At 34.1% G+C, this 21,852-nt stretch overlaps 3 protein-coding genes and 1 non-coding gene across 5 annotated transcripts; 3 read left to right on the top strand and 1 right to left on the bottom strand.

Annotated features, from left to right (window-relative positions):
* Positions 1–1,363: 1,363 nt before the first annotated feature.
* Positions 1,364–5,303, top strand: LOC118039552 (uncharacterized). 2 transcript variants are annotated; one of them, XM_035046289.1, is made up of 3 exons: positions 1,364–1,536; positions 2,235–2,428; positions 4,601–5,303. In XM_035046289.1, exons 2-3 carry the CDS (start codon positions 2,309–2,311, stop codon positions 5,072–5,074), a joined length of 594 nt encoding a protein of 197 aa, XP_034902180.1. In that variant the 5' UTR covers positions 1,364–1,536; positions 2,235–2,308; the 3' UTR covers positions 5,075–5,303. The 2 variants fall into 2 exon arrangements, with proteins under 2 accessions (XP_034902180.1, XP_034902171.1); XM_035046280.2 differs by having other exon boundaries at positions 1,365–1,536; positions 2,265–2,428.
* A 3,801-nt stretch (positions 5,304–9,104) lies between these two features.
* Positions 9,105–12,255, bottom strand: LOC118039565 (UBP1-associated protein 2B). Its single transcript, XM_035046300.2, has 2 exons — positions 11,020–12,255; positions 9,105–9,380 (listed from the first exon to the last, which is right to left on the bottom strand). Coding segments are annotated over exons 1-2 (1,176 nt in total). The 5' UTR covers positions 12,195–12,255; the 3' UTR covers positions 9,105–9,379.
* Positions 12,256–13,033: 778 nt separating this feature from the next.
* TRNAV-CAC (transfer RNA valine (anticodon CAC)) lies at positions 13,034–13,107 on the top strand. Its single transcript has one exon. It is a non-coding gene; the product is annotated as a tRNA-Val (tRNA).
* A 2,100-nt stretch (positions 13,108–15,207) lies between these two features.
* Positions 15,208–21,635, top strand: LOC118039569 (uncharacterized). Its single transcript, XM_035046322.2, has 7 exons — positions 15,208–15,652; positions 16,221–16,306; positions 17,303–17,449; positions 17,552–17,660; positions 18,303–18,426; positions 20,046–20,316; positions 21,080–21,635. The coding sequence occupies exons 1-7, from the start codon at positions 15,526–15,528 to the stop codon at positions 21,185–21,187; spliced, it is 972 nt and encodes a 323-aa protein (XP_034902213.1). The 5' UTR covers positions 15,208–15,525; the 3' UTR covers positions 21,188–21,635.
* Positions 21,636–21,852: the final 217 nt, after the last annotated feature.

Below are 21,852 nucleotides of genomic sequence, written 5' to 3'. Positions count from 1 at the left end.
ATCAAGACTGTAAATGCTCCCCGACCATGCTGGGGGCATACATCCAACCAAACCAACAATTACATTACATTACCGAAAAAACTAAAATACTTGATGTTTTAGAACAATGTGGACTACTACACAATTCATAATAGTTCGGGTCTTTTTTATTATTATTTTATTCATCAAACTTTTTTCTTCTCTTTAATTTGATTTTTTTATTGTAGAATTAGTTGCGAGGTTCTTATGATTTGATTTGTTATGTAAAGATAAATTTTTTAAAAAAGGGATTAAAGTAAAAAAAACAATAATTTATGTGGTGCTTTTGGCATTGGTGTCAAAAAATTAGCTTTGATTCACCTACTTGACAATGAATATGTTTTTAGTCTCTATTTTTTTTTTCTAGAATTCACTCTCAATGAAAAAAAATTTCTTTTATTTTTTTAGTCTCTAGATTTAAAAGATGAGAGAAAAAATCATTAAATTTTAATAAAAAAATAAATAAATTCAATTGGTGTCAATTTTGACCATAAAAAAATTAATTTTACTATTAAAAAGTTTCATTTGATGAGAAGAGATTGACATTTTCCCTTTATCTTATTTGAGATGGTAAAATTGAGCTTGAGATGGTTTTTGGTTTCAAGTTGTTTTTATTTTTTAAACTATTTTTTTATTTTTTTTTTTGTCTACTGCATGAGCTTATTTAAAATTTTAGAGTGTTTTGGAGGGGTTTTTTTTAAGTATCTTATTTTCAACAAAATCTTTCTTTTAGAAAAAAAAATTAGATATTTTTTATAAAATTATTTTAATTTTATAACCTGACTCATAAATTAATTCAGATTATTATATTTTAAAAAAATTATTTTTATTTTTTTCTTCAACAATACGTTGATTTTTTCCGGTGGGGAACACAAGGGCACCGTCTTTACACTTTTTTTTTCGCGGTTAAAATCCAATGAACTGATCCCCACTGTAAAGTGACCGAGAATCTAGTAAAACTTACTCTTTGTATCTTAGCAGTGGTTAGTTAACCTTATTTAAACTGGTTTATTAACCAAACCATGATTACTGAGAGACAAGCCAATACAGTAAAAACACGACAGAGAGACTTCAACAATAAGCCTCATAGTTTAATAAATTAAAATTTAATAAAAAGAAGCAAGAGATAATTATGTAAAAAGAAAAAACAATAATTAACAATTATTAAAATCTTTTTAATAATACCCACACTTGTCCTTTCTTACTCTCCATGGGCAGCCCGAACTCACGATCTTTTCAAAATTTACATCGAGAAGAACCCTGCCCGACCTGCCCTAAACCTGAATGAGAAACTACGGGCAGTTAGTCAATCAGTCACCATGCCACACCAGTATTCTCTGCTCTCTTTCTTTTTGTGATGATATTTATTTTTTTCTATATCTTCTGGAGTCTCTCTTCTGTCTCTACGATCAAGATCCAACGGTCCAAAATGCAGGGAGCTCTTAACGCTTGTTTCTTCAGGTTTTAGAGCCTGAAACCTCCAGATCTGCTCTCTCTGTGCTCAGATCTTCATTCCTGGTACGCTTCACCTCTCTAATTCTCTTCCTTGTGTTTTAATTTCTCTGTTTTGGTCACTTCTCTGCTCGGTTCGCTTCCTTTTGAGCTCGGTTCTGTACTTTTCCTCTGAGAATGAAAGTTTTCTTCTGTTGATTTCTTGTTTACTTGCCGTTTTGAGCTTTTGTGAGCGCTTTGAGTCAAATTTAGCTCTCTTTGCCCCAATTTTCTTGTTTGCAGTGAAAACAGAGTAATTCATCGTGTTTTATTCGCCCTTTTGTGAAGCTTTGCTCGTTTTTGCTTCAAATTCTCTGTTTCCGTTGAATTTTAATGCTTTCTCCATGAGAATTTGCTTGTTTTGCTTCAAACTTCAGGACTTTGTCTGCTTCTGTTACGATTTCCGATATAGTTTAACTTGACTTTGTGCTGGTTTTTCAATTTTGAATATCTCTGTCGAAGACCGTCGCCGGCAAGGGTTTATCTTCGCAGAAAGCTGTTTTTTGTCTAGTTCTGTGTTGAAAAAAACACTTTTTCTTTAAAATACGTTCTCATCTCTCTGTATAACTTTTTTTTCACTGCTAAACGAACATTCTTGAAAACAAGAATTTTATTTGTTTTTGTTTATATAATTATGAGTTTCATTTATTTTTATTTTTATTTTTTTGGATTTTTTTGTCTTTTGCGCGGTGCGAGATCTGACAGCTGATACGGTTTTGGAACAGATCTAACGGTCATGGATCCTGTTTGCGCAGGTGCTTTTTATTTCTCTTTTTTTTCCTTTTTTTGACGCCAGCAAATGGAGGCTCGATACGGATCAGTGACAGTTACCCTTACTAACGGCTTGCTAATGTGCGCCTGCGAGGTTCTGACTACTTTACTAGTTTCTGCTTTCTTCAAGGCCCAACTTTTGGCCCAGGTAAGTGTTTTTCTTTCATTTTGCTAAGCTTCTTGTCCTTCAAGTTGTTAATTGATGTGTTTCTGCCTTTATTTGGCTTCTGTTTGTGTTTGTAGTTCCTTTTAGGTTAGCGTGTTTCACGTTTCATTTCCTGCTAACCTGCGCTGATTCTAGCTAGTTTTTATGGACCCTGGTCGTGTTATATGCTCTCTATGCTGCTAACATGCGCCATAGTGGCTTTCTTTAGGTGGTGGGTTTGGACATTTTCTTAGGATTGGCCTCTTGCGTGCGACTAACCTTTTTGTTTTTTTATTCGGCCTTATCTTGCTTTGTCGCCGTAGAAGCGCGCTGTAGGCTAAATTGCGCATGGGGCTTTTTTTGTGATTAAAAAGCGCCGTGGATTTGAAGAAATATTTGGGGTATAGACGGTTTAGGACACGGTTTGAGTTCCGGTTTTGTTTGCCCTCGTGGGCCCGTGGGGACGGGTATATAAAAATAAAAAAAAATCTCTGAAGGGTAACTTTTTATTTTATGTCATGTTGTAATAGGAAAAGTCATGTAAAATGGGAAAGCATCTTTTGATGTTGTTAAGGCCGTGTTAGAATATTCTCTTAGGATGCCTTGTTTGTCATTTCTTATGTCATAGGAGATAGACTATTCCTAGTTGATACGTGTTATCATTTAATGATATATCTTGATTATTTCAAGACGATAAATCTGCCGATGCATGAAAGGGTCTCCAATTTTTGGCATATTTTATTTCCCACCCTTGCTTGTACGTTTTGACGAGCCCCCTCGCATCAACAACTTGCTTTATTTTATTTTTTAGGTCTTCATTGATCAATTTAAATTTTAAACCTACGAAGATTCAACAGTTGATGGTAGAGTCAGACCCATTAAAAAAAAAAAAGTGGAGTTGTTGTGGTCGGTAACAAGTTTTATTGAGCCCCTGTGAGGTTAGGTCATGTTTATTTTTATATTTTAAAAACATTTTTTAAAAAAAATTATTATTTTTTATTTTAAATTAATATTATTTTTTATTATTTTAAAGTGCAGATTTTAAAAATAATTTTTTAAAAATAAAAAAATTATTTTAATATATTTTTAAATAAAAATCACTTAAAAAAAATAAATATACTTTCTAACAAGTGGAGTTGTTGTGGTCGGTAACAAGTTTTATTGAGCCCCTGTGAGGTACGGTAATGTTTATTTTTATATTTTAAAAATCACTTAAAAAAAAAAAAACAAATATACTTTCTAACACGATAGCAGATGCAAACACGTTCGTAGAAGGCGAAGCCACTATTTTCACAATTTGCTTTCTGATCATAATGGAATCTCTGTACGGATGCCTTAAATTTCTTGAAGAAAAAGAAGTGTCCCAAACAGTGAGTTGAGTGTGACTAGTGAAGGGATGTTTCTCTTATCTGTAAAGAAAACCTCCTTTCCCTTTCCGGTTGTGGTTGCCACATATATTCCAGAGGCACCATGGCCATATCTCACTTTCTTTTCAAAATAGGGAACAAAGAAATAGATTCTGAAAAAAAAAAAAAAAAGGAGAAGAACCTGGTTCTCGCTTTCATGCTCCTTAGTAAGACGCTTTACTGAATTCCTCTTCAAATGGAAATAGTTTATGGCCTTGGATGGTCTCAGTTATTTGGTCTCCAGCACTTTTGATACTATCCCATCAACCAGCTGAGAATTCCATTCTTGTTAATTCACTTATTTCTTTTAATTTACACTCTTTTCGCACAGGCTTATTGTTTCATGGAATTCAACAAGTGTTCTAAATAGATGTAGCTAGAAGTTGAAAAGTTTCTTTAAGGCGGAAAGAGAGGGAGAGTAGTGTGGGATTTGGAAATTTTACTTCAGAGGTTAGAAACTTAAACAGAATGAAGACAATTCCTTTACCTGAATATATATACACGTTTGCATTCAATAAACGTCTATAATGTCAAAAGCAATGGGTTTTGCAAGGAAAGATACCCTGTAGCTATGATCTTCTTGATGCTTTTCTGTTTATTTTTTAAGCACACATGATGCTGCCTTTTTGTTTATCGAAGACTGTATTGTACAGCTCTGCTATTTATTGTACTATTTTGGAGACCTTGTGCCGTGCAATTATCAATTGCCTAAGATATATAGTCTCTGTTAGACCCACTATGAAATGCTATTTCATAAAAATGGTTTCAGGATCCCTGCGGGTTGCTGCTGACTGCTAAACCTAGAATGAAGGGAGATGAGTCACAAGGCCATGATATTAACCCAGTTGATGCAGAAGGAGATGATGATAATGATGAGGACGACGGGGATGATGATGAAGGGGAAGGTGGCTTCGGAGAAGGTGATGAAGATTTGTCATCTGAAGATGGAGAGGACTTGGCCAACAACCCCAACAACGACGACAAGAGTAACTCAAAGAAGGGTCCAGGTGGTGGAGCAGGCGGGGCAGATGAGAATGGAGAAGAGGAACAAGAAGATGATGAAGATGATGGCGAAGGTCAAGATGACGATGATGAAGAAGACGACGACGACGACGACGACGACGATGATGACGATGACGGCGGGGAAGAGGCTGAGGAAGAAGTTGAGGAGGTAGAGAACGAAGAGGAAGAAGAAGATGAAGATGAGGAAGCCCTCCAGCCCCCAAAGAAGAGGAAGAAGTGAAGTAGGAGAATAGTGAAAGCCTCCTCACTCCAGATACACTGTTTGTTTCTCAGTGACTTTGTTATCTAACTTTGTTAATCTACTTAGATTACGAGGAGGCCTGTTTAGGATAATGGTATTATGCATAATTATCGTATTTTCCTTGCATGGTTAGAGAGCACTCTAGAACTGTGAGCAGCGGCAATGATTAATTCGAGAAATGTGATGATTATGATCTTTAGCTACACAATTAGTCAGAGTTTCTGTTGTTGCTGATAAACTGCTATATACGCAAATGGGCCGGGCTTATGGAATGATCTCATGGCTAACAGTTGCCCACTACTAAACGTGAAAAACTAAGGTTTAAAAGATGGATAAAACTGATGATCACCTCTGTTTAGGTGGTGGATGAGGTGAATGGGCAAAGATGTGCGCTTATGAAGTTAATCCATTAATTGTTGTAGCCATTTGGACATTTGATGCTTCTTCGAGGACCACCAAGTAAAATCATAGAAGTTGATGTCATATGTTATACAGGATCCCCAAGTGTTTCTTTTCTTTTTCTTTCCCCTGCTGTTCACTCTTGACTCTCCTTTCTATTTCAACGGTGGATCTGATTCCATCTTACAATCTATAGAAAACAAACGGTAGCCTCGCCGGAGCAGCAAAGCTCAGCCCACAAATGCAAAGATCAAAGTAAAGTTGTTCATATACACAATTTAAGCATTCCCCCCTTTATATTTATTCCATCATGTACACAAAATCATAACCACTCCATTTCGTCACTATTTATCCTAGCTCCACCCAAGTATTTTGAGCATTTCTCAGCTAACCCCCGCTAGATTTATTTTACTAGCATCATCACCAAAGTATTTTTGGAAAATGACAACGGACGACGAACATGTAAATGATCTTAGAAGACTTGAGTCCAATATACTGGTTGTTGGCTAAACGACAAGTTTCCCTTCACTAATCAATAAGTGATGGAGCTGCCATGCCAGTCCCAGCAAGAACTGGGATATAAACCATTTGACAATTAATGAGTCAAGCAATGGAGATCTTGCTTGACTGAATTATGAACAGTCGAACGCAATATATTTCGAGCAAGGATTCTCTAAAAGCCTTTTCCACCACCCATATCATCGAACAAGAACTGTGTGCAAAATTACAAATCAAGGAAATAATAGATGCCTATCAATCCTTTGGGGAAGTTATCATCGGCGCCACTAATTCTCCATCGTTATTGCGCACACAGTGAAAAACAGGATCCACGTAAATGCTTACAAGAAAGTGCAACAAACAAGGAACACAGCAGCCTGTGGCCAGTACATTGATCTCTGAGAACCTTTATTCCATCATGAATGTTCGCAGGCTATCTACTCTTTATCAACTTTGGAATATGAGTGAGTTTGAGTGAGATGGGGGGGAGAGGAGTGCAGTAATAATTCTGGTGGACGTCCTAACGTGTTCATTACACAATGGGAGTTTGAAGCAGATCGAAAGCGTAATTTACCTTTCTAACACAATTTAATAAAGTTTTGGAAAAATTACAAAAGTAGTGCAATTTAAACATAACTGCTATCACAATTGTGTTCAAATTATAACAACTGTGTTTAAATTATACTATTTCATTAATACTTTTCTAACGTATAACCCGGTATTTTCTCTATTGAAAATAGCTCATGATTGTTTCAAAATCCATGTCTCATTCAAATTAATTAACATATACAAAAGTCGACCCATAATTTCATAAAGATCCAATGACCAATAAATGAGATTCAAGGTCCAATGGCTAAGAAAACAAAGGGAGATAAGCTGATGTAACATGAGAGAGAACGAGACAGGAAAAGAAGGAAAGAAAGAATAAGTCACCAAGAATACATTGGGGTTCCGTTTTCGATACACATGATACCATTAAAAAATCTCAACGAGATGTAACTAACCACTCATTAAAAGACCATCAAATAAGATTGTAATTGATTACGAGTTTTGTTGAGGTTAATTTGAGATTAGTTACGATCTCGTTTGGATGTCTTCTAAGAACTAGTTAGAATCATCTCAATAAAATCTTTCTAATGGTACTAGGAGTGCTGAAAACAAAGCTCCGGTGAGTTTTCAGTGACTCATTCTTTCTTTCCATTTTTTTCTTCTCCCGTTTCTCTTATCAACCACATCACTTTATCTCCTCTTTCTTTCACTGCTATTGGATCTTGAATCTCATTTCTCCTCTTTCTTTGATCATTCTTTGATCATGTATTTTGAAACATGACTAAACAAACTATATTCAGAAACATGGTTATGTTTAAAACATGTTATTTCTCAAATACTTTATCAACTTGTGTCATTCAAGATTTTTACCACAATGTGTTAATTTTTAAAAAAGATTCCAAATCAAAATTAACAATTGTTGTTTGCATGAGCACACAGACAAAGAAAAAGCTCTAGGAGGTGCAGCAAGGAGCAACCCCAAACAGATGATTAAATATGTTTTACAAATATGTTTTAACCACTCATTAAAAGACCATCAAATAAAATTGTAATTGATTACGAGTTTTGTTGAGGTTAATTTGAGATTAGTTACGATCTCTTTTGGACGTCTTCTAAGAACTAGTTAGAATCATCTCAATGAAATCTTTCTAATGGTACTAGGAGTGTTGAAAACAGAGCTCCGGTGAGTTTTCGGTGACTCATTCTTTCTTTCCATTTTTTTCTTCTCCCGTTTCTCTTATCAACCACATCACCTTATCTCCTCTTTCTTTCACTGCTATTGGATCTTGAATCTCATTTCTCCTCTTTCTTCGATCATTCTTTGATCATGTATTTTGAAACATGACTAAACAAACTATATTCAGAAACATGGTTATGTTTAAAACATGTTATTTCTCAAATACTTTATCAACTTGTGTCATTCAAGATTTTTACCACAATGTGTTAATTTTTAAAAAAGATTCCAAATCAAAATTAACAATTGTTGTTTGCATGAGCACACAGACAAAGAAAAAGCTCTAGGAGGTGCAGCAAGGAGCAACCCCAAACAGATGATTAAATATGTTTTACAAGTATGAAACATGGATATAAAATTATGACTCAAAATAGGCAAATTGAAAATAAAGCCACTAAGTTCATTTCATCTCTAGAAAACAAGGTGCAATAATGTAATTTACACATACATTATACTCTTCCAAACAAAAAAGAGAAAAAAAAAGGAGCGAAATAGTTCTGTACTTTTGCCACGTAACACGGTGCATATTTTACAATTTTTTGGGCACACATTTAAGCCAATAAAATAGAAATATCAAATATAGCAAAAATAATCAAAGTTCCTCAACCCATAAAAATTAATAAATAAATAAGAAAGGAAGACAAAACCCAACTGTAAACCATAAAATATACTAGATGAAAAAATAAACATGCACTTTGATGGTGCAAGCTTGAAATAAGAAAGATACTAAAAGATGGGTTCTCCTGTATCACAAGGAGTAACTCAAAACAAAATGAGATAAAAGGAAAAGAATCCATGAAGTCGATCTCAACTATTTTAGAAACTCAGGTATAGTTGAGTTAGTTAATGACATCCTCAATAGAATTCAAATACCGAGCTAAAACACAACATCCTTGGAAAAATTATTAAAGGATCTTGTAGTTCAAATCACTCTCAAACAAATACGTGTAAAAGGCAACAAAATGCGTACGCAAACCCAATCATTGAGCAGTATTTTAAGAATTTGTTTACTCACTGAATACTTTGGACATTAGCTAAAAGTCCTCCAGGTGATACGGTCCTTGAAATATATTAGAAGCAAGAAGGATGTGGTAGAATAAACAAATTACTCATGAACCTTTTATTAAAGTTAGATTACCAAAAGAAGTATTAAATATACAAAAGCGCTCCAAAAATTACATAAAATAGATAATACTCATTTCACACACCAAATTCGCCTATAGATCATTAAACATCAAATCAAGGATTCAAATATATATGTGAAGATGAAGACAGAAACCATGGTCCCATATTACAGTATTGGAACATAAGTAAAATGAAAAGAGAAGATAACCAAAATATCAATAATTATATGTCTTATAGAAAAACAAAAAGTACCAATTCTTATGAGTTATGTCAAAGAAGATAAGGGCCAGGAAGAGAAAGATTAAGATAAAGAAGATCAGAAATACTTCACAAAGTTCAGTCAAACTTGGCTAGCTTAACGTTATCAACTATAGAAATATTCCCACTTCAAATTCCCCCCTAGCAAATGATGCACATTATCTCCTAGATAAAATTCCCCAAGGAGCATGAACATTTTTCCTCAAGCTCACAGCAAATCATCTGCAAATACGGAGTCCAATCACGTAAAGATATTTACAAAAGATAAATATAGTCCTCTCAAACACAAGATTTTTATTCAAACTTTTAATCAGAGTCAATATTTAGAATATGAAATCAGATGCCATGACATCTGAGAAGGAAAAGCATGTGCAATAATATAATATAATTGAAAACCGCAGATCAAACTACTTTGGTTTTACGAGTTTTTGAAATCAACATGCTGCTAATAAGCTTGAAATCTCGTAATAAAGAGAGTAATAAGAACTTAAAAATAAACTGGACAATTAGACAATTAATGTGTGATGGCGCAGAGAACTTTTAGTAAAAATAAAACTGGAAGTAGCATCAATTGGCCCTTTACACAGCCCAATGGTGAAATTATAGCAGATTGCTGCAATTCAATTATGATATCACATGAGAATGTTGTTGGCAGAAAATTAAAAGATGCAATATAATCTTTTCTATATGGAAAGATGAAAGTTTATAAAAATAAAGATGTGCTAGATAAAAGAACAGAAAAAAGAATGAGAAATAAAGAGCACAACATATAGAAAGAAAATGAGAATAAATGTTTTGATTTAAGGTTTATGAGAAGGAAGGTGAAGGAAAGAATGATAAGGAAAAAAATAAATAAATTGCAGATAAAGCTGAAAGCAAGGGATGAGGATGATTTCAAGTGAAAATGGAAACCACATTTCTAAATATTAAATGATAATTAATCCAGAAAAAATATGATAAATTGAAGCAAAAACAAATACAGCTGCCATTCTTAAAATCACCAGCAAGGAAAGTAAGAGATTGAATTGCCATATCTTAAAGGTTGAAAGCAAAAGGCAAACCTCCTTCCTATACTAACAAATAGTAACTCCAAACTATTGGCACGCTATTACATGCCACAACTTTCCCTAAACAAATGCATAAGCAGGTCTAAGAAGCAAAATAAGATATCTTCGAAGGGTTTTTCTACAAGGGTTTAGAGGCAAGAAAACCAGGGAAAGAGAAAGGGTTCCGTGTGTTTTAAGTTATAAAGGCTTATACTGGAAAAATCTACAATCAATTAAAGGAGGTGCTTAACTTTTGATTTTAGCTCGAAGAGGTCTGATGCGATGAACTAGCTAGAGGCTTTTGGGGTGTTTCACTGTAACTAATAATGGGATGAAATGGGTTTCAAAGCGGAGATTTTGAGGATTGAAAGTGTAAAATTACATCCAATTGTGGGTCAAATCCTTGCGTATATCGAAAGAAGTTGGGATATTCTAAACTTCACCCGTAGAAATCCAAGCTTCAGGCCCAAGGTCCCTCCTGGATTGTATCTAGAGTTCGGATTTCCTCATAAAACCCCCAAAAGAAGCTTTTCAAAATTTCTTAAAATCGGTTTTCCTACCCCATCAATTGCCACCTACTCATTCAACTGTGATATAGCTGCAAAGAAGGCACTGACTTCAAAGTATAAACTATAACATGACATAAAATTTACATGCAAATTCTGCAGGACACGGACCGAATATTAGGCATTTCAAATCGGGAAATGAAATCAATATTTTGATGGTACCGACAACTAGAACATGCAGAGAAACATAAGATTAATAGATTGAACAGACAAACAGCATCACTGAAATCTAGCTTAAATAAACCATACCACATATATTTTGGATAGCCGGTAAATGATCCACCAGCCCCCTGACCCCTACCCATCCCTGTCTGCCCAATCTGCGTAGTGCTCGAATAAACATGCTGCAACACTTGCGCAACCCTATATGCCTCCAGTGTTGACTGGCTCCCAACTCCTAATCCTCCCACTTGACTCGTCGCAGTTGGCACCATACTCTGGCCGATTACTGGACTAATCATGCCACCACCAACACCTGTGCTCCCTAACAATGCGCTATACAGTGGATTAAACCCAGGATGCTGACCAAACAATGGCAGATTCTGCGCCGCTGCCAAAAAATGCCCTTGAGGCTGTTGATGCACCGGCTGCTGCTGTACCACCTGCTGCATTCCCTGCGCCACATTTTGATTAGTCTTGTTTTTCCCTTCTGTCGCGACCGAGCAACGCAATTGCTGCCCTTCAAATATCTTATGAGGCTCCTCTAATGCCTTTATGGCTCCCTCCACGGTCTTATAAACAAACAAAGCATAACCTCTTGACTTCCCAGTCTCCTTATCAAACCCAATTGGCCCATTCTCAATTTCTCCGAATTTCTCAAAGAAAGCTCTCAACTTTTCCTTATCAGTACTCATTCCTACATTACTCACAAATATCTTCCTCACCCCACCCTCCAATTCCTTCCCCTTGGCCGCCGAGGCCGCATTAGCAGATCCTACAGAAGCCAGTTGACAACTAGCCATCCGATCATTAACCATTCTTTTCGTTTCCTTCAACGCAGAGATCGCAGCTTTTCGCGATTTAAACAATACAAAACCATAGCCTTTTGCTTTACCTGTTGCTTTATCAATTACTACATTGCATTCCTCGATTTCTCCAAAGGGGGCAAAGGCAGATGCGAGGTCTTGGCGCGTTGTGTCCCAGGAGAATCCGTGGACAAAAACATTCCGGTGAGTGACATCGCGGTCGGCGTGTTGATGAATTAGAGAATACAAAGAGGGGTTCTTAACGGCAGAGTTGGTAATTAGGTCGATTAATTGGTCTTTTGTGTAGGGTTCGAGAAGGGTTGAGAGATCGGCAGGGTCTGAAGAGAGGGGTTTGGTTTTTCGTATCTTGAGTTTGGGTTTCTTTAGCGGTTTCTGTTTGGTGGTGGTTTCTGGTTTTTTGGCGGTCTTGAGTTTCTTAGTTTTTTCGATTTTTGCCATTACAGATGAGAGAGAGGAGAGATGCTGAGAGGGGAGAGAAGGTGGGGGTGTCAGTGGTCAATTAAATTTGGAGCTTTGATAAGCAACTGTTGTTGTTTGGTAGATGTGATTTTAGTCCTTTTTTGTACGAAGTTTCAATTTAGTCATTCAAGTTTAAAATCTTGTAAATTGAAACTTTAAATTTGCAAAATAAGACTCCCGGTTAAATACCATTTGTTATATTAGGGTCTTTTCGGACTAAATGATGTTTTTTAAATATTTTATTTTATTTTATTTAAAATTATTTTTTAATATTTTTTAATTATTTTGATATATTAATATGCAAAATAATTTTTTTAAAAAAATATTTTTTTAATATATTTTTAAATAAAAAAAATACATGTTATAGAGTTTTAAAAAAGTCTTAAAAGCATTTGTTGTTGCTGAAACAGTTCATTGTCAATATTTGTTGATCTAAAAGTATGAGTATTTTACCCTATTAATTTTAGATTAATTTGACGAGGCATTATTATTGTTATTATTATTATATAACTATTATCAATTGCAATTGGTTTCAAAGTCTTGTAAGACAATACAAAGTTAATTAGGATAATTTGATTAATTTTATGTTTTAATATTATTTTTGAAAAGAATTAAAATTTATTTATTTATTTTTAAATTAATTTTTGATATTTTCAAATTTTTTTTATGTGATAGTGTTAAAAAATAACTTTTTAAAAAAAAAAAATATTATTTTAATATTTTTATTCTACCATTTTTCCTTTCAAATACGGCAGGCTCAAGCAGTGATTACCTGTTATATATTATTATATTATAATCTGGAAATTCCAACAAAAATTGTCCGGGTGGTGTAGTTGGTTATCACGCTAGTCTCACACACTAGAGGTCCCCGGTTCGAACCCGGGCTCGGACATACTCCTATTATTCTATTCGCTTAATCCAATAGTTTTCTTAATGTTCCACTCCAATCCTCTTTTTATTTTATTTTTTCCAGAAGTATCCTTGGATGATCCAAAAGCTGTAACATTATACAGCCAAGCACTAACAGACTACTTACTAGTTAATTCGTGGAATCTATTGTGATAGGTTTTTTTTATACTAGCACATCAAAATCATTAAAAAGTATTAAAAATTATTAATTTGATATTTTTGTAAAAAAAAAAACATTTTAAAGCATAAAGGATACACATAAAAGTGTGTTTGTCATTTATATTGCATAATGTTTTTTAAAAGTATTTTTTTATTTAAAAATATATTAAAAAAATTTCTTAGAAAAATTATATTACCAAATTAAAATCATTAAAAAATACTAAAAAATATATTAATTTAATGTTTTTGTAAAGAAAAAACACTTAAAAGCATAAGCAACCTCACCCCCAAACATAGTGATTACACCAACATCAAGAATATTTAAAGATAAGTTGGGTTTTAATTTTGTAAAAGTAGAATTTAATTGAGGTTGAAAATATAAATTATAAAAATGAGGATTGTATTTGACAAGGAACAAAAACTCATGTCATGTTTAGAATTTGGTGTAAAAAAACTTTATTTTGGTCCCTAAATTTTTATATTTTCTAACATTTAGCCCCTGTTATTTTAAAGATTTATGTTTTGGTACCAAAAATTATTTTCTTCACGTTTCAATCTATAAATATTAAGAAAGGAGAGAAAAAGTCATCATAAAAATTTAAAAATAAAAAAAATAGTTGGCTAACCTTATTCTAGCTACAAAAAAAAAAAAATTAATATTTGTACTAATGAATTTGTATTTTTAAAAGGGGTTTAATGGTGGTGATGTTTCACTGTTTACTTATTGTTGCATTGTCAAACTCATATGTTATTATTTATTATATTTATAACATCCCCAACTTTTAAAATAAAGAAAACAAGGTGAAATTGATTTTTTTATGACACACCACTATCAAAGGTAATAGTTAACTAGTTTCTTCAATGATTTCACATTTTTCAAATAAGATCAAGATACATTTAAAAAAAATTACAATTATAATTTAAATAATATTGTAGTTTAAATGTGTCGAGTACACTTAATGTCTGAGTATGTGAAATGATTTTCACTACTAAGTAGGTCCTCCCATCTCTCATATATCAGCCAGAACAATATATTATTTTCTATTTATACACCATGCTAACCCAATTATTCCAGCAAGAACAATGTACAGGGCAAGTGTTCTTTAATAATTCTATCAGTTAATGACTAACCCAATTATTTTTCACATCTATAAACATTATCCCATCACAAATATATGCATTAAAACAACCCAACACAAAATTTATCATCACATAATACGACACATACAAATTCAAATGTATAAACATTACCCCAAACAAATCAATTACCTTAAACAAGTTCCTTACCCCTTAAAGAATGGAAAACCAAGGATTAAACTCAAGTGAAACTAAATTCTTCTTCCACTCCTTTCCAATCTTCCACTTCTCTTTCTTAATCCTCTCTTTAATTTTCTAACTCTTCAAAACCTCCTCAACTCACTTAATTATTAACCTTTTAGCTATCTTGTGGCAAAGCACGAGCAAGGTAACTATAGATTGTGATTTTAATTTGGTTTTTTTTGTTCTTTAACTTTATTTTTCTACCATGATTATTTTATTTTATTTTCAAAAATCTTTCTTGTTGCTAAAAACATATTAATAATGTCTGCGTAGATTTTTTTTAATTTTAAAAAACTTTGTCTAATCCGCATTTATTTCACGAGACACGTGGTGGATAGAGCATCTCCAATCTGGGTTCAGAAAATCACAAATTTCTGCGAGCAAGAAAAGAACACTTCTTGTGAAAGATTCTCAGGTTGGTTGATGATGAATGTAGTTGGATTTATTGTTTAAAAAAAAGAAAAAGAAAAAGAAAAAAAAAAGAGAATGAGAAAGACGGAAGAAATGGATCTTACTTTAAGATTTTGGATTTGCTGGAATAGTCTAAAAAACTAAAAATAAAAATACCAAAATAAAATAGTATAGGGAAGGGAGTAGCATACCATGCAATTCCATATTTTATTTATCTTAGCTTGAAAAAGAAAAGAAAAGAAAAAACAATAACGAGGGAACCAAATTGTGCCATGCCAGTTGCCACCATTACAATTTCTTTTCTCCAATTCAACCGTTTGATCATTATTACCCTCCGGAAACGACTTCAAAAAACAAAATCAATAATAAGGGTTTCTTTCGCCTTGATTATATGAAAACCCTAAAATCTCTATCAATTTTTTGTATATTAAAATTGATTAATTAGCTAAATAAATAAATAATCCCCGCTACCTCTCTCTCTCTCTCTCTCTCTCTCTCTCTCAAAATCTCAATGGTTGATCATGTATCGGACGCTTCCCCTCTAATCCCTCCGTCGCCGATCACCGAGCCCAGCGAGATCGATCTTGAAGCCGGTCCTGGCGAGCAAATCCAGTGCCGTATTTGCCTCGAAACTGACGGTAATTACCTCTTTAGTTGCTTTATGCTCACTGTAAAAGTCGTCGCTTAGGTTTCACCATTCTAGTATTCTATTTGTAGTATTTACTTGCTTGTGGATGTACAAGGTTTTAGGTCAAAAGAGTGAAATATTTCTTTTTAAATTCATTTTGACAATTTGCGGAGGTTTTACTTGCGCACTTGAAAATGATATTTTTATTTTACTTAAAATCTTGCTTACTTGTTATTGTAATTTGTGTTAGCTGGTGATGTTATAAATTGTTGATGCTTGGAATTTTGTAGCTCTTCCAATTTTTACTTCAGGGGATTTTAACTAAAATTGAGAATCTTGCTGGTGAAATATTTAGAGTTAATTTTTATTTGCATGTTTAGAATTTTCTACATCTTGTTTATTTCTATTATTACTGTTGCTATGTTGACTGTTTATTATAGATGTTGCTTCGAGTTCGTAGATCTTGGAATCTTGCGAGCCTGGCCTTGAATTTAGTTAAAAAAAAAAAATGCGAATTCTGTAAAAGCATTTGACTTTTGGCCAAGGATTTTTGGTTCATTGTGTTTTCTTTTCCTCAGGTAGGGATTTTATTGCACCATGCAAGTGCAAAGGAACGACAAAGTATGTACATCGTGATTGCTTGGATCAGTGGCGAGCTGTGAAAGTAAGTACGTTTATCATGTTCTTGCACAATGTTAGTGATATGGATCCCACGCTGTTGATTGAATTCCATTTAACAAGATCTTTTGATACGACCATGCATGTCAGCTGGCTAAAAGCCAATTTGGTTTGGAGAGGTCACTGAACAATCCCTCTGTTTTACTGAAGGTTAAAAAATGTCCTTCAGTGTTTGCATGCTGCTTTGAAATTGACGACTCTTATTGCATACAATTTTCTTCACCAATGCTTGACGTGGAATTATGTGGCTTAGAGGCCACTTGCATTTTGATAATTTGGATCTTCTTTTCATCTCTTTTATATATTTTTTGGTCAAGAACAATTGATATTTTCTCTAGTGTGCCTTCATTTTATTTTATTTATTAAATGGAGGTGCAAAATTTCTAAAATAAGACGATAGACCTTGAACTGGATAGAGGACAAAATGCTGCACCTCCATGGTGAATTTTCACACCATGTGAATGGGAGTGTTAATGAGCACCTCTATAATGGTATAGTTCATATGATATCCATCTTTTTGGTGCTTGCCAAACTTTCTAACTGTATGTGACAACAAGTAGTTGGTTAAGTGATTAATGTGATGTATTGATAGCCAAGCTTGCCTCTGGCATGATATCCATGATGGATATAGTGTAGTAGGCATACTTATTGTCCTTTTTACACAAGGTAATTGCGCATGTTCTTGTAAACTCTCTCTCTCTCTCTCTCTCACACACACACACACAAACACACACAATATCCAGTACTTGGATCATCCATAATAAATCTGGAGGCAGACTATGTTGCTTGTCATAGATATGTTTGCTGGAGTTTGTTTTGTTGTATGAAGCAGTTCGCTGCTTCATTTTTTATGCCAAGTTTCTACAGGCAAGGTAAAAATTGATGCCTTTCACAATAAGTTGTTTATTTTAGCTATGCAACATGTTAACCCTGGGATTAATGGTATTGTTTTTTTCTTACAATTTCTGCCTATTTTCTTTAGGAAGGGTTTGCATTTTCTCACTGCACAACCTGCAAGGCTCCATACCATTTGAGAGTTCACGCTGCTACTGATAGGAAATGGCGAACTCTGAAATTTCGATTCTTTGTGACTAGAGACATTGCATTTATTTTTCTGGCTGTTCAGCTTGTAGGTCGTCAGTACCCTACTTTGAGTTATTTTGACGTGTTCTTTTAATTTTTTCTTGTGTCAGAGGTTTTATTGTCATCTATTTATATTAATTTGTTACAGGTAATTGCTTCACTAGCATATTTGGTGTACCTAATTGACACTCATCAAAAGTCTTGGCTTCATCTCGCATGGGGCTTTGATAGTGAGCTTAGTTTCTACTACATATGTGGTAATCTTAAAAACCTGAAGTGATGTTTATCACAGTTCCTGTCAATGCATGCTTATGACACACAGCTATAATGGTTTACTTACAGATTAATAGTGTTGTTCGTTATGATTTGGGTAATGCTCAACTTGCCCATGTTTATCACTTGGTCTGGTCATCATGTCAAGTGTAGCAAACATTATTTATGGTGTTGATTTCCTAATAATCTGAAAATGATTTTCTTGCTGCATGAAGGTGCATATTTCTGTAGTCTGCAACCTTGAACGGCATTTATTCATAAAAATTGGCTGCTGACATGAACTGATTAATAGATTTGGCTGTTGTTACATTATTTGTCCTGTTTCTGATATTACACAAGCTTTTATGAAGTTTTATGTAATTGGCTGCTTGAACTTGTGTTGCTAATATAAAAACTGAACCATTTATCTATTATTTCAGCATATTTGGAAAATTAGATCGAAAAATATCATCTATTTTTTAACTGTAAAAATTGGTAACATTAAAATATTGAATACAGTGCTAGTAATTGATCGCAGGAGGAGGCATGTGAGATTTATGTTGAGGATTCAAGCATGATCTGTTATTCTGTGTTATTTTTGCCAGAATACTTGAATTGAATCTTTATGATAGAATGTTTTTGGACAGGAGCGCTATTATTCTTCGCTTTGCTGGGGCTATCTGGGTGCTTCATAACTTGCTATGATCGAAGAGTACGCAATGATTTGGCTCAGCCATGTCGAGAGTTATGTCTTTGTTGCTGCCAGCCCGGGTACAACTATGCTATATCAACAACTGATGCACATGATATAAATTGTTCTCATGCCATATTGTTATCCTTTTTTTTTTTTTTTTTTTGGGGGGGGGGGTGGTCTTGACTGGAATGCAAGAGCAGTCTGATTGATCAAATGAGTTACCATTTTTTTTAAGTTTACCTGCATGTGAAGAGGAAAATGTATGTTAGAGTTGTTAATTGTCATATATTTAGAGTCTTTTATGTTTCTTCCTTTTCATAGAAGAAAAGAAGGATTTAAAAGCCTTTTCAAATTTTGAGGAATCTAAAAACATTTTAGCTGCCAGTTTCCTTTGTTTGGTGCAATAATAAAATCGTGACCTGATACCGCAAATCTTAGGTTAAATTCCTGAAGGATTTCATTTGATGAAAAAAATACTGAAGGCAGCATTATGTTGGATTTCTTTGTCGGGAATCTACATGGTTGGAACCATAACCTAGTAATGTCATTGGTTACCTTGGAATAAAGGGAACACTATTTGATTGATCTATTTTCCTTACAAATTTGATAAAGAAAATCCCCAGTTTGCTGATCAAGATGCACTTGCTAGATTTGATGTATATTTTCCAGACTAATATATATATTATATTTTTTTTCATGCCCATCTGCTAAAATTCTTACATGTTGAACGTTTCAGTCTTGTCATCTAATGCATTATAGTTCCATTTATGTTTTGTTTGCATGTTATGTTTCTTATCAAGTGAGGAGAAGATTATTGTAGCTATCTGGTACATTAAATTCTGTCTAAGTTTTTGGGAAAATCACCAAAACCTCCCTGATGTTTGGGCTAACCAACACCTACATCTTTGCTTTTCTAAATCAAATTCTTACATCCCTGACCTTTATAATACATACACAAGTGAGGTTGCCATTCCTTAAGTGCTAATGTCCCAAATTTTAAATTTAAAGATGATGTTACAATGTTGAAAATACCCCTCACTTCACTTTGTTATTTTTTTAACAATCACCTCCATAACATAAGTTTTAAATTGACTACCCCCCCTCCCCCAAATGGTTTCTGATAGCATCTAGTGTATAATATAATATATTTTGACTCTAATACCTTTTATTTTTTTGATAATTTTTCATCATCTGTAGATTTTAGTGTTTGGTTTGGAAAAAAAAAGAGGGATGCAAATGTTGAGTAGGCCAAACCTCAGGGAGGTTTTGGTAAATTAACTGGAAACTAATAATTGGGTATTTAAGTAAATTTTATTCAAACTTAACAGTTTGTTAACTGATTTACTGTCTAGAGATGCAAGTGTTTATTTAGAAAAAGCATGGATGTAAGTCAAGGAGGTTTTGGTAGTTTACCTTTAAGTTTTTTCGTTGGTTAGTTAGAGGGGTGCTTAAAGTTTAAATTGGTGCCGAATCAAGGTTTGGCACTGGAGTTCATTTGGGTGTGTTAAAGCAAACTTTGGGCACTAGGGCATGAGGTCAATGTTTATTTTTTGTTTTTCAATGCATAAGATACACACATGCTCTTGTAATATATATATTTTTTATTTCTATCTGACTGAGTATTTTGGTAATTGGATTTGAGAAATCAATTCAAATGATGATTTATGCGATCCATCTGTTTTCCTTAATTTTGCAGTGTGTGTGCAGACTGCCATTTACCTGGTACTATTTGCATGTGGACTGACTGTACCACATGCTTTGAAAGCTGTGCAAGTACAGCCGGTGAATGTGGTTGCTTAGGTGGTGCCAGTGAAGCAGGGTTACCGCTATTGTTTATAATGGTTTTAATCGTGCTTGGACTATTTACTGTAATCGGCATATTCTACAGCGTTTTGGTGGCCACAATGGTTGGACAACGAATTTGGCAGCGGCATTATCATATACTTGCGAAAAGGATGCTAACAAAAGTGAGTATGGTAACCTGCCTTCATATCTTTTTGAATATGCTTCAGTATCATTTCTATGGCGCAGTAAATCACGGTGTCTGTTTGGAAATGTAGTTATAGTTGCTTTTCACTTAAAAATATATCAAAATAATATTAAAATTGTTTTTGAAGTTAGTGTTTTAAAATGATCTAAAAATACCAAAAAAAATTATTAATTTGAAGTAAAGAAAAAAATAATTTTTTTTTAAATTTTTTAAAAATATTTTTGAAACGCAAAAATAAATAGGGTTTTAAAAAAGTATTCTGATGTTTTTTGGCCCACAAAAACTTCACCTGAACTTTTCAAGGGAACCGGCTCCAGTAGGAAAATGGTTATTAAGTTAAAAAATAAAGAAAAAAGAACAGGATCTACCGATTTACTTTATGAACCATGTCTGTGGAATTAGTCAAGCTTATCACAGAAGTGATTGAAATTTTGAGTTTCTTTCGATTGAGGTTAATGGTCAGTTGAAGTAAAAAAATAAAAGGGTTTTTCAAGGTAATAGTCGTGTCAACTCATTTGGTCCAAAAGTCTTTTTTGCCCTTCCAAAGTTTGCAAATTTGAAATATTTCGTCATTGGTTTTGAGGTCAATCTTGGGATGATCTTTTCGCTTTGGCATATCACTGCATCACAATCTTAAAACATCTCTGCTGGCTACGGCAGCGCACATATACTCGCTTTGGCATCTATTGAGGTTTCGTGGACAGTGTTTATGATGACTTGTTTTTCTTGTGAAATGATAGGAATATGTTGTGGAGGATGTTGATGGTGAAATGACGGGATCAGATTGGTCTCCTCCACCACTTCCACCTGAGCATGTTCAGCAGCTGAAAAATCTGGGCCTTCTGTGAGTCGATATATTATTGATCACAGGAGTAACAAACTGCAGAGATGGACTGCCTCTCAGTTTTGGTAGGTCAGTCTATATTGAAATTTATCGAAGCACAGCAACGTCATCTTAGGCAGTCACAAGGTAAGAAATACTAAAGGTATTTTGATGGCCCAGCTTCATTTATGAACCCACGAATGCTGATTTGTAAAAAATTCCTGGTATTGTTTCAATCCTTCCATCAATTAAGAAAATCCGAAAATGACACCCTGAAATAGCTAACAAAAGACTCGGTTGTATATTTCATGCCTGTAATCAATCAAAGAGCACAATGGCTTTCTTCAGAAGCTTGGCGGGGCGTGGAGAGATGGTAATATCACTCTGTACCAGATATATTTCTGCTTTTACCATTTACCAAAGAATTTGGCCTTCTGAAAGATGCTGAATAATTTATTTTCTCCTTGAAAGTATGCTAATTGTATGTAGGATAACTTAGTAAAATTTCCAAGCATAGAGGCTGCTCTTTATCTATATACTGTGCAAGGACCACAGCTAATCTAAAATGCGGTCTTAACAATATGTCCCGGAATTACATGGCTTGCTGGGGCACAATAACTGCGACATGCAGTCTGGCTGGTTTTGTTTCCCAACTGAGAATGACCAAGTGAACACAACCTACCATGTGCA

This window comes from Populus alba, chromosome 5 (genome assembly GCF_005239225.2).
Source record: "Populus alba chromosome 5, ASM523922v2, whole genome shotgun sequence".
NCBI classification, from domain to species: Eukaryota; Viridiplantae; Streptophyta; class Magnoliopsida; order Malpighiales; family Salicaceae; genus Populus; species Populus alba.
This window is presented reverse-complemented; position numbering and strand designations above follow the sequence as displayed.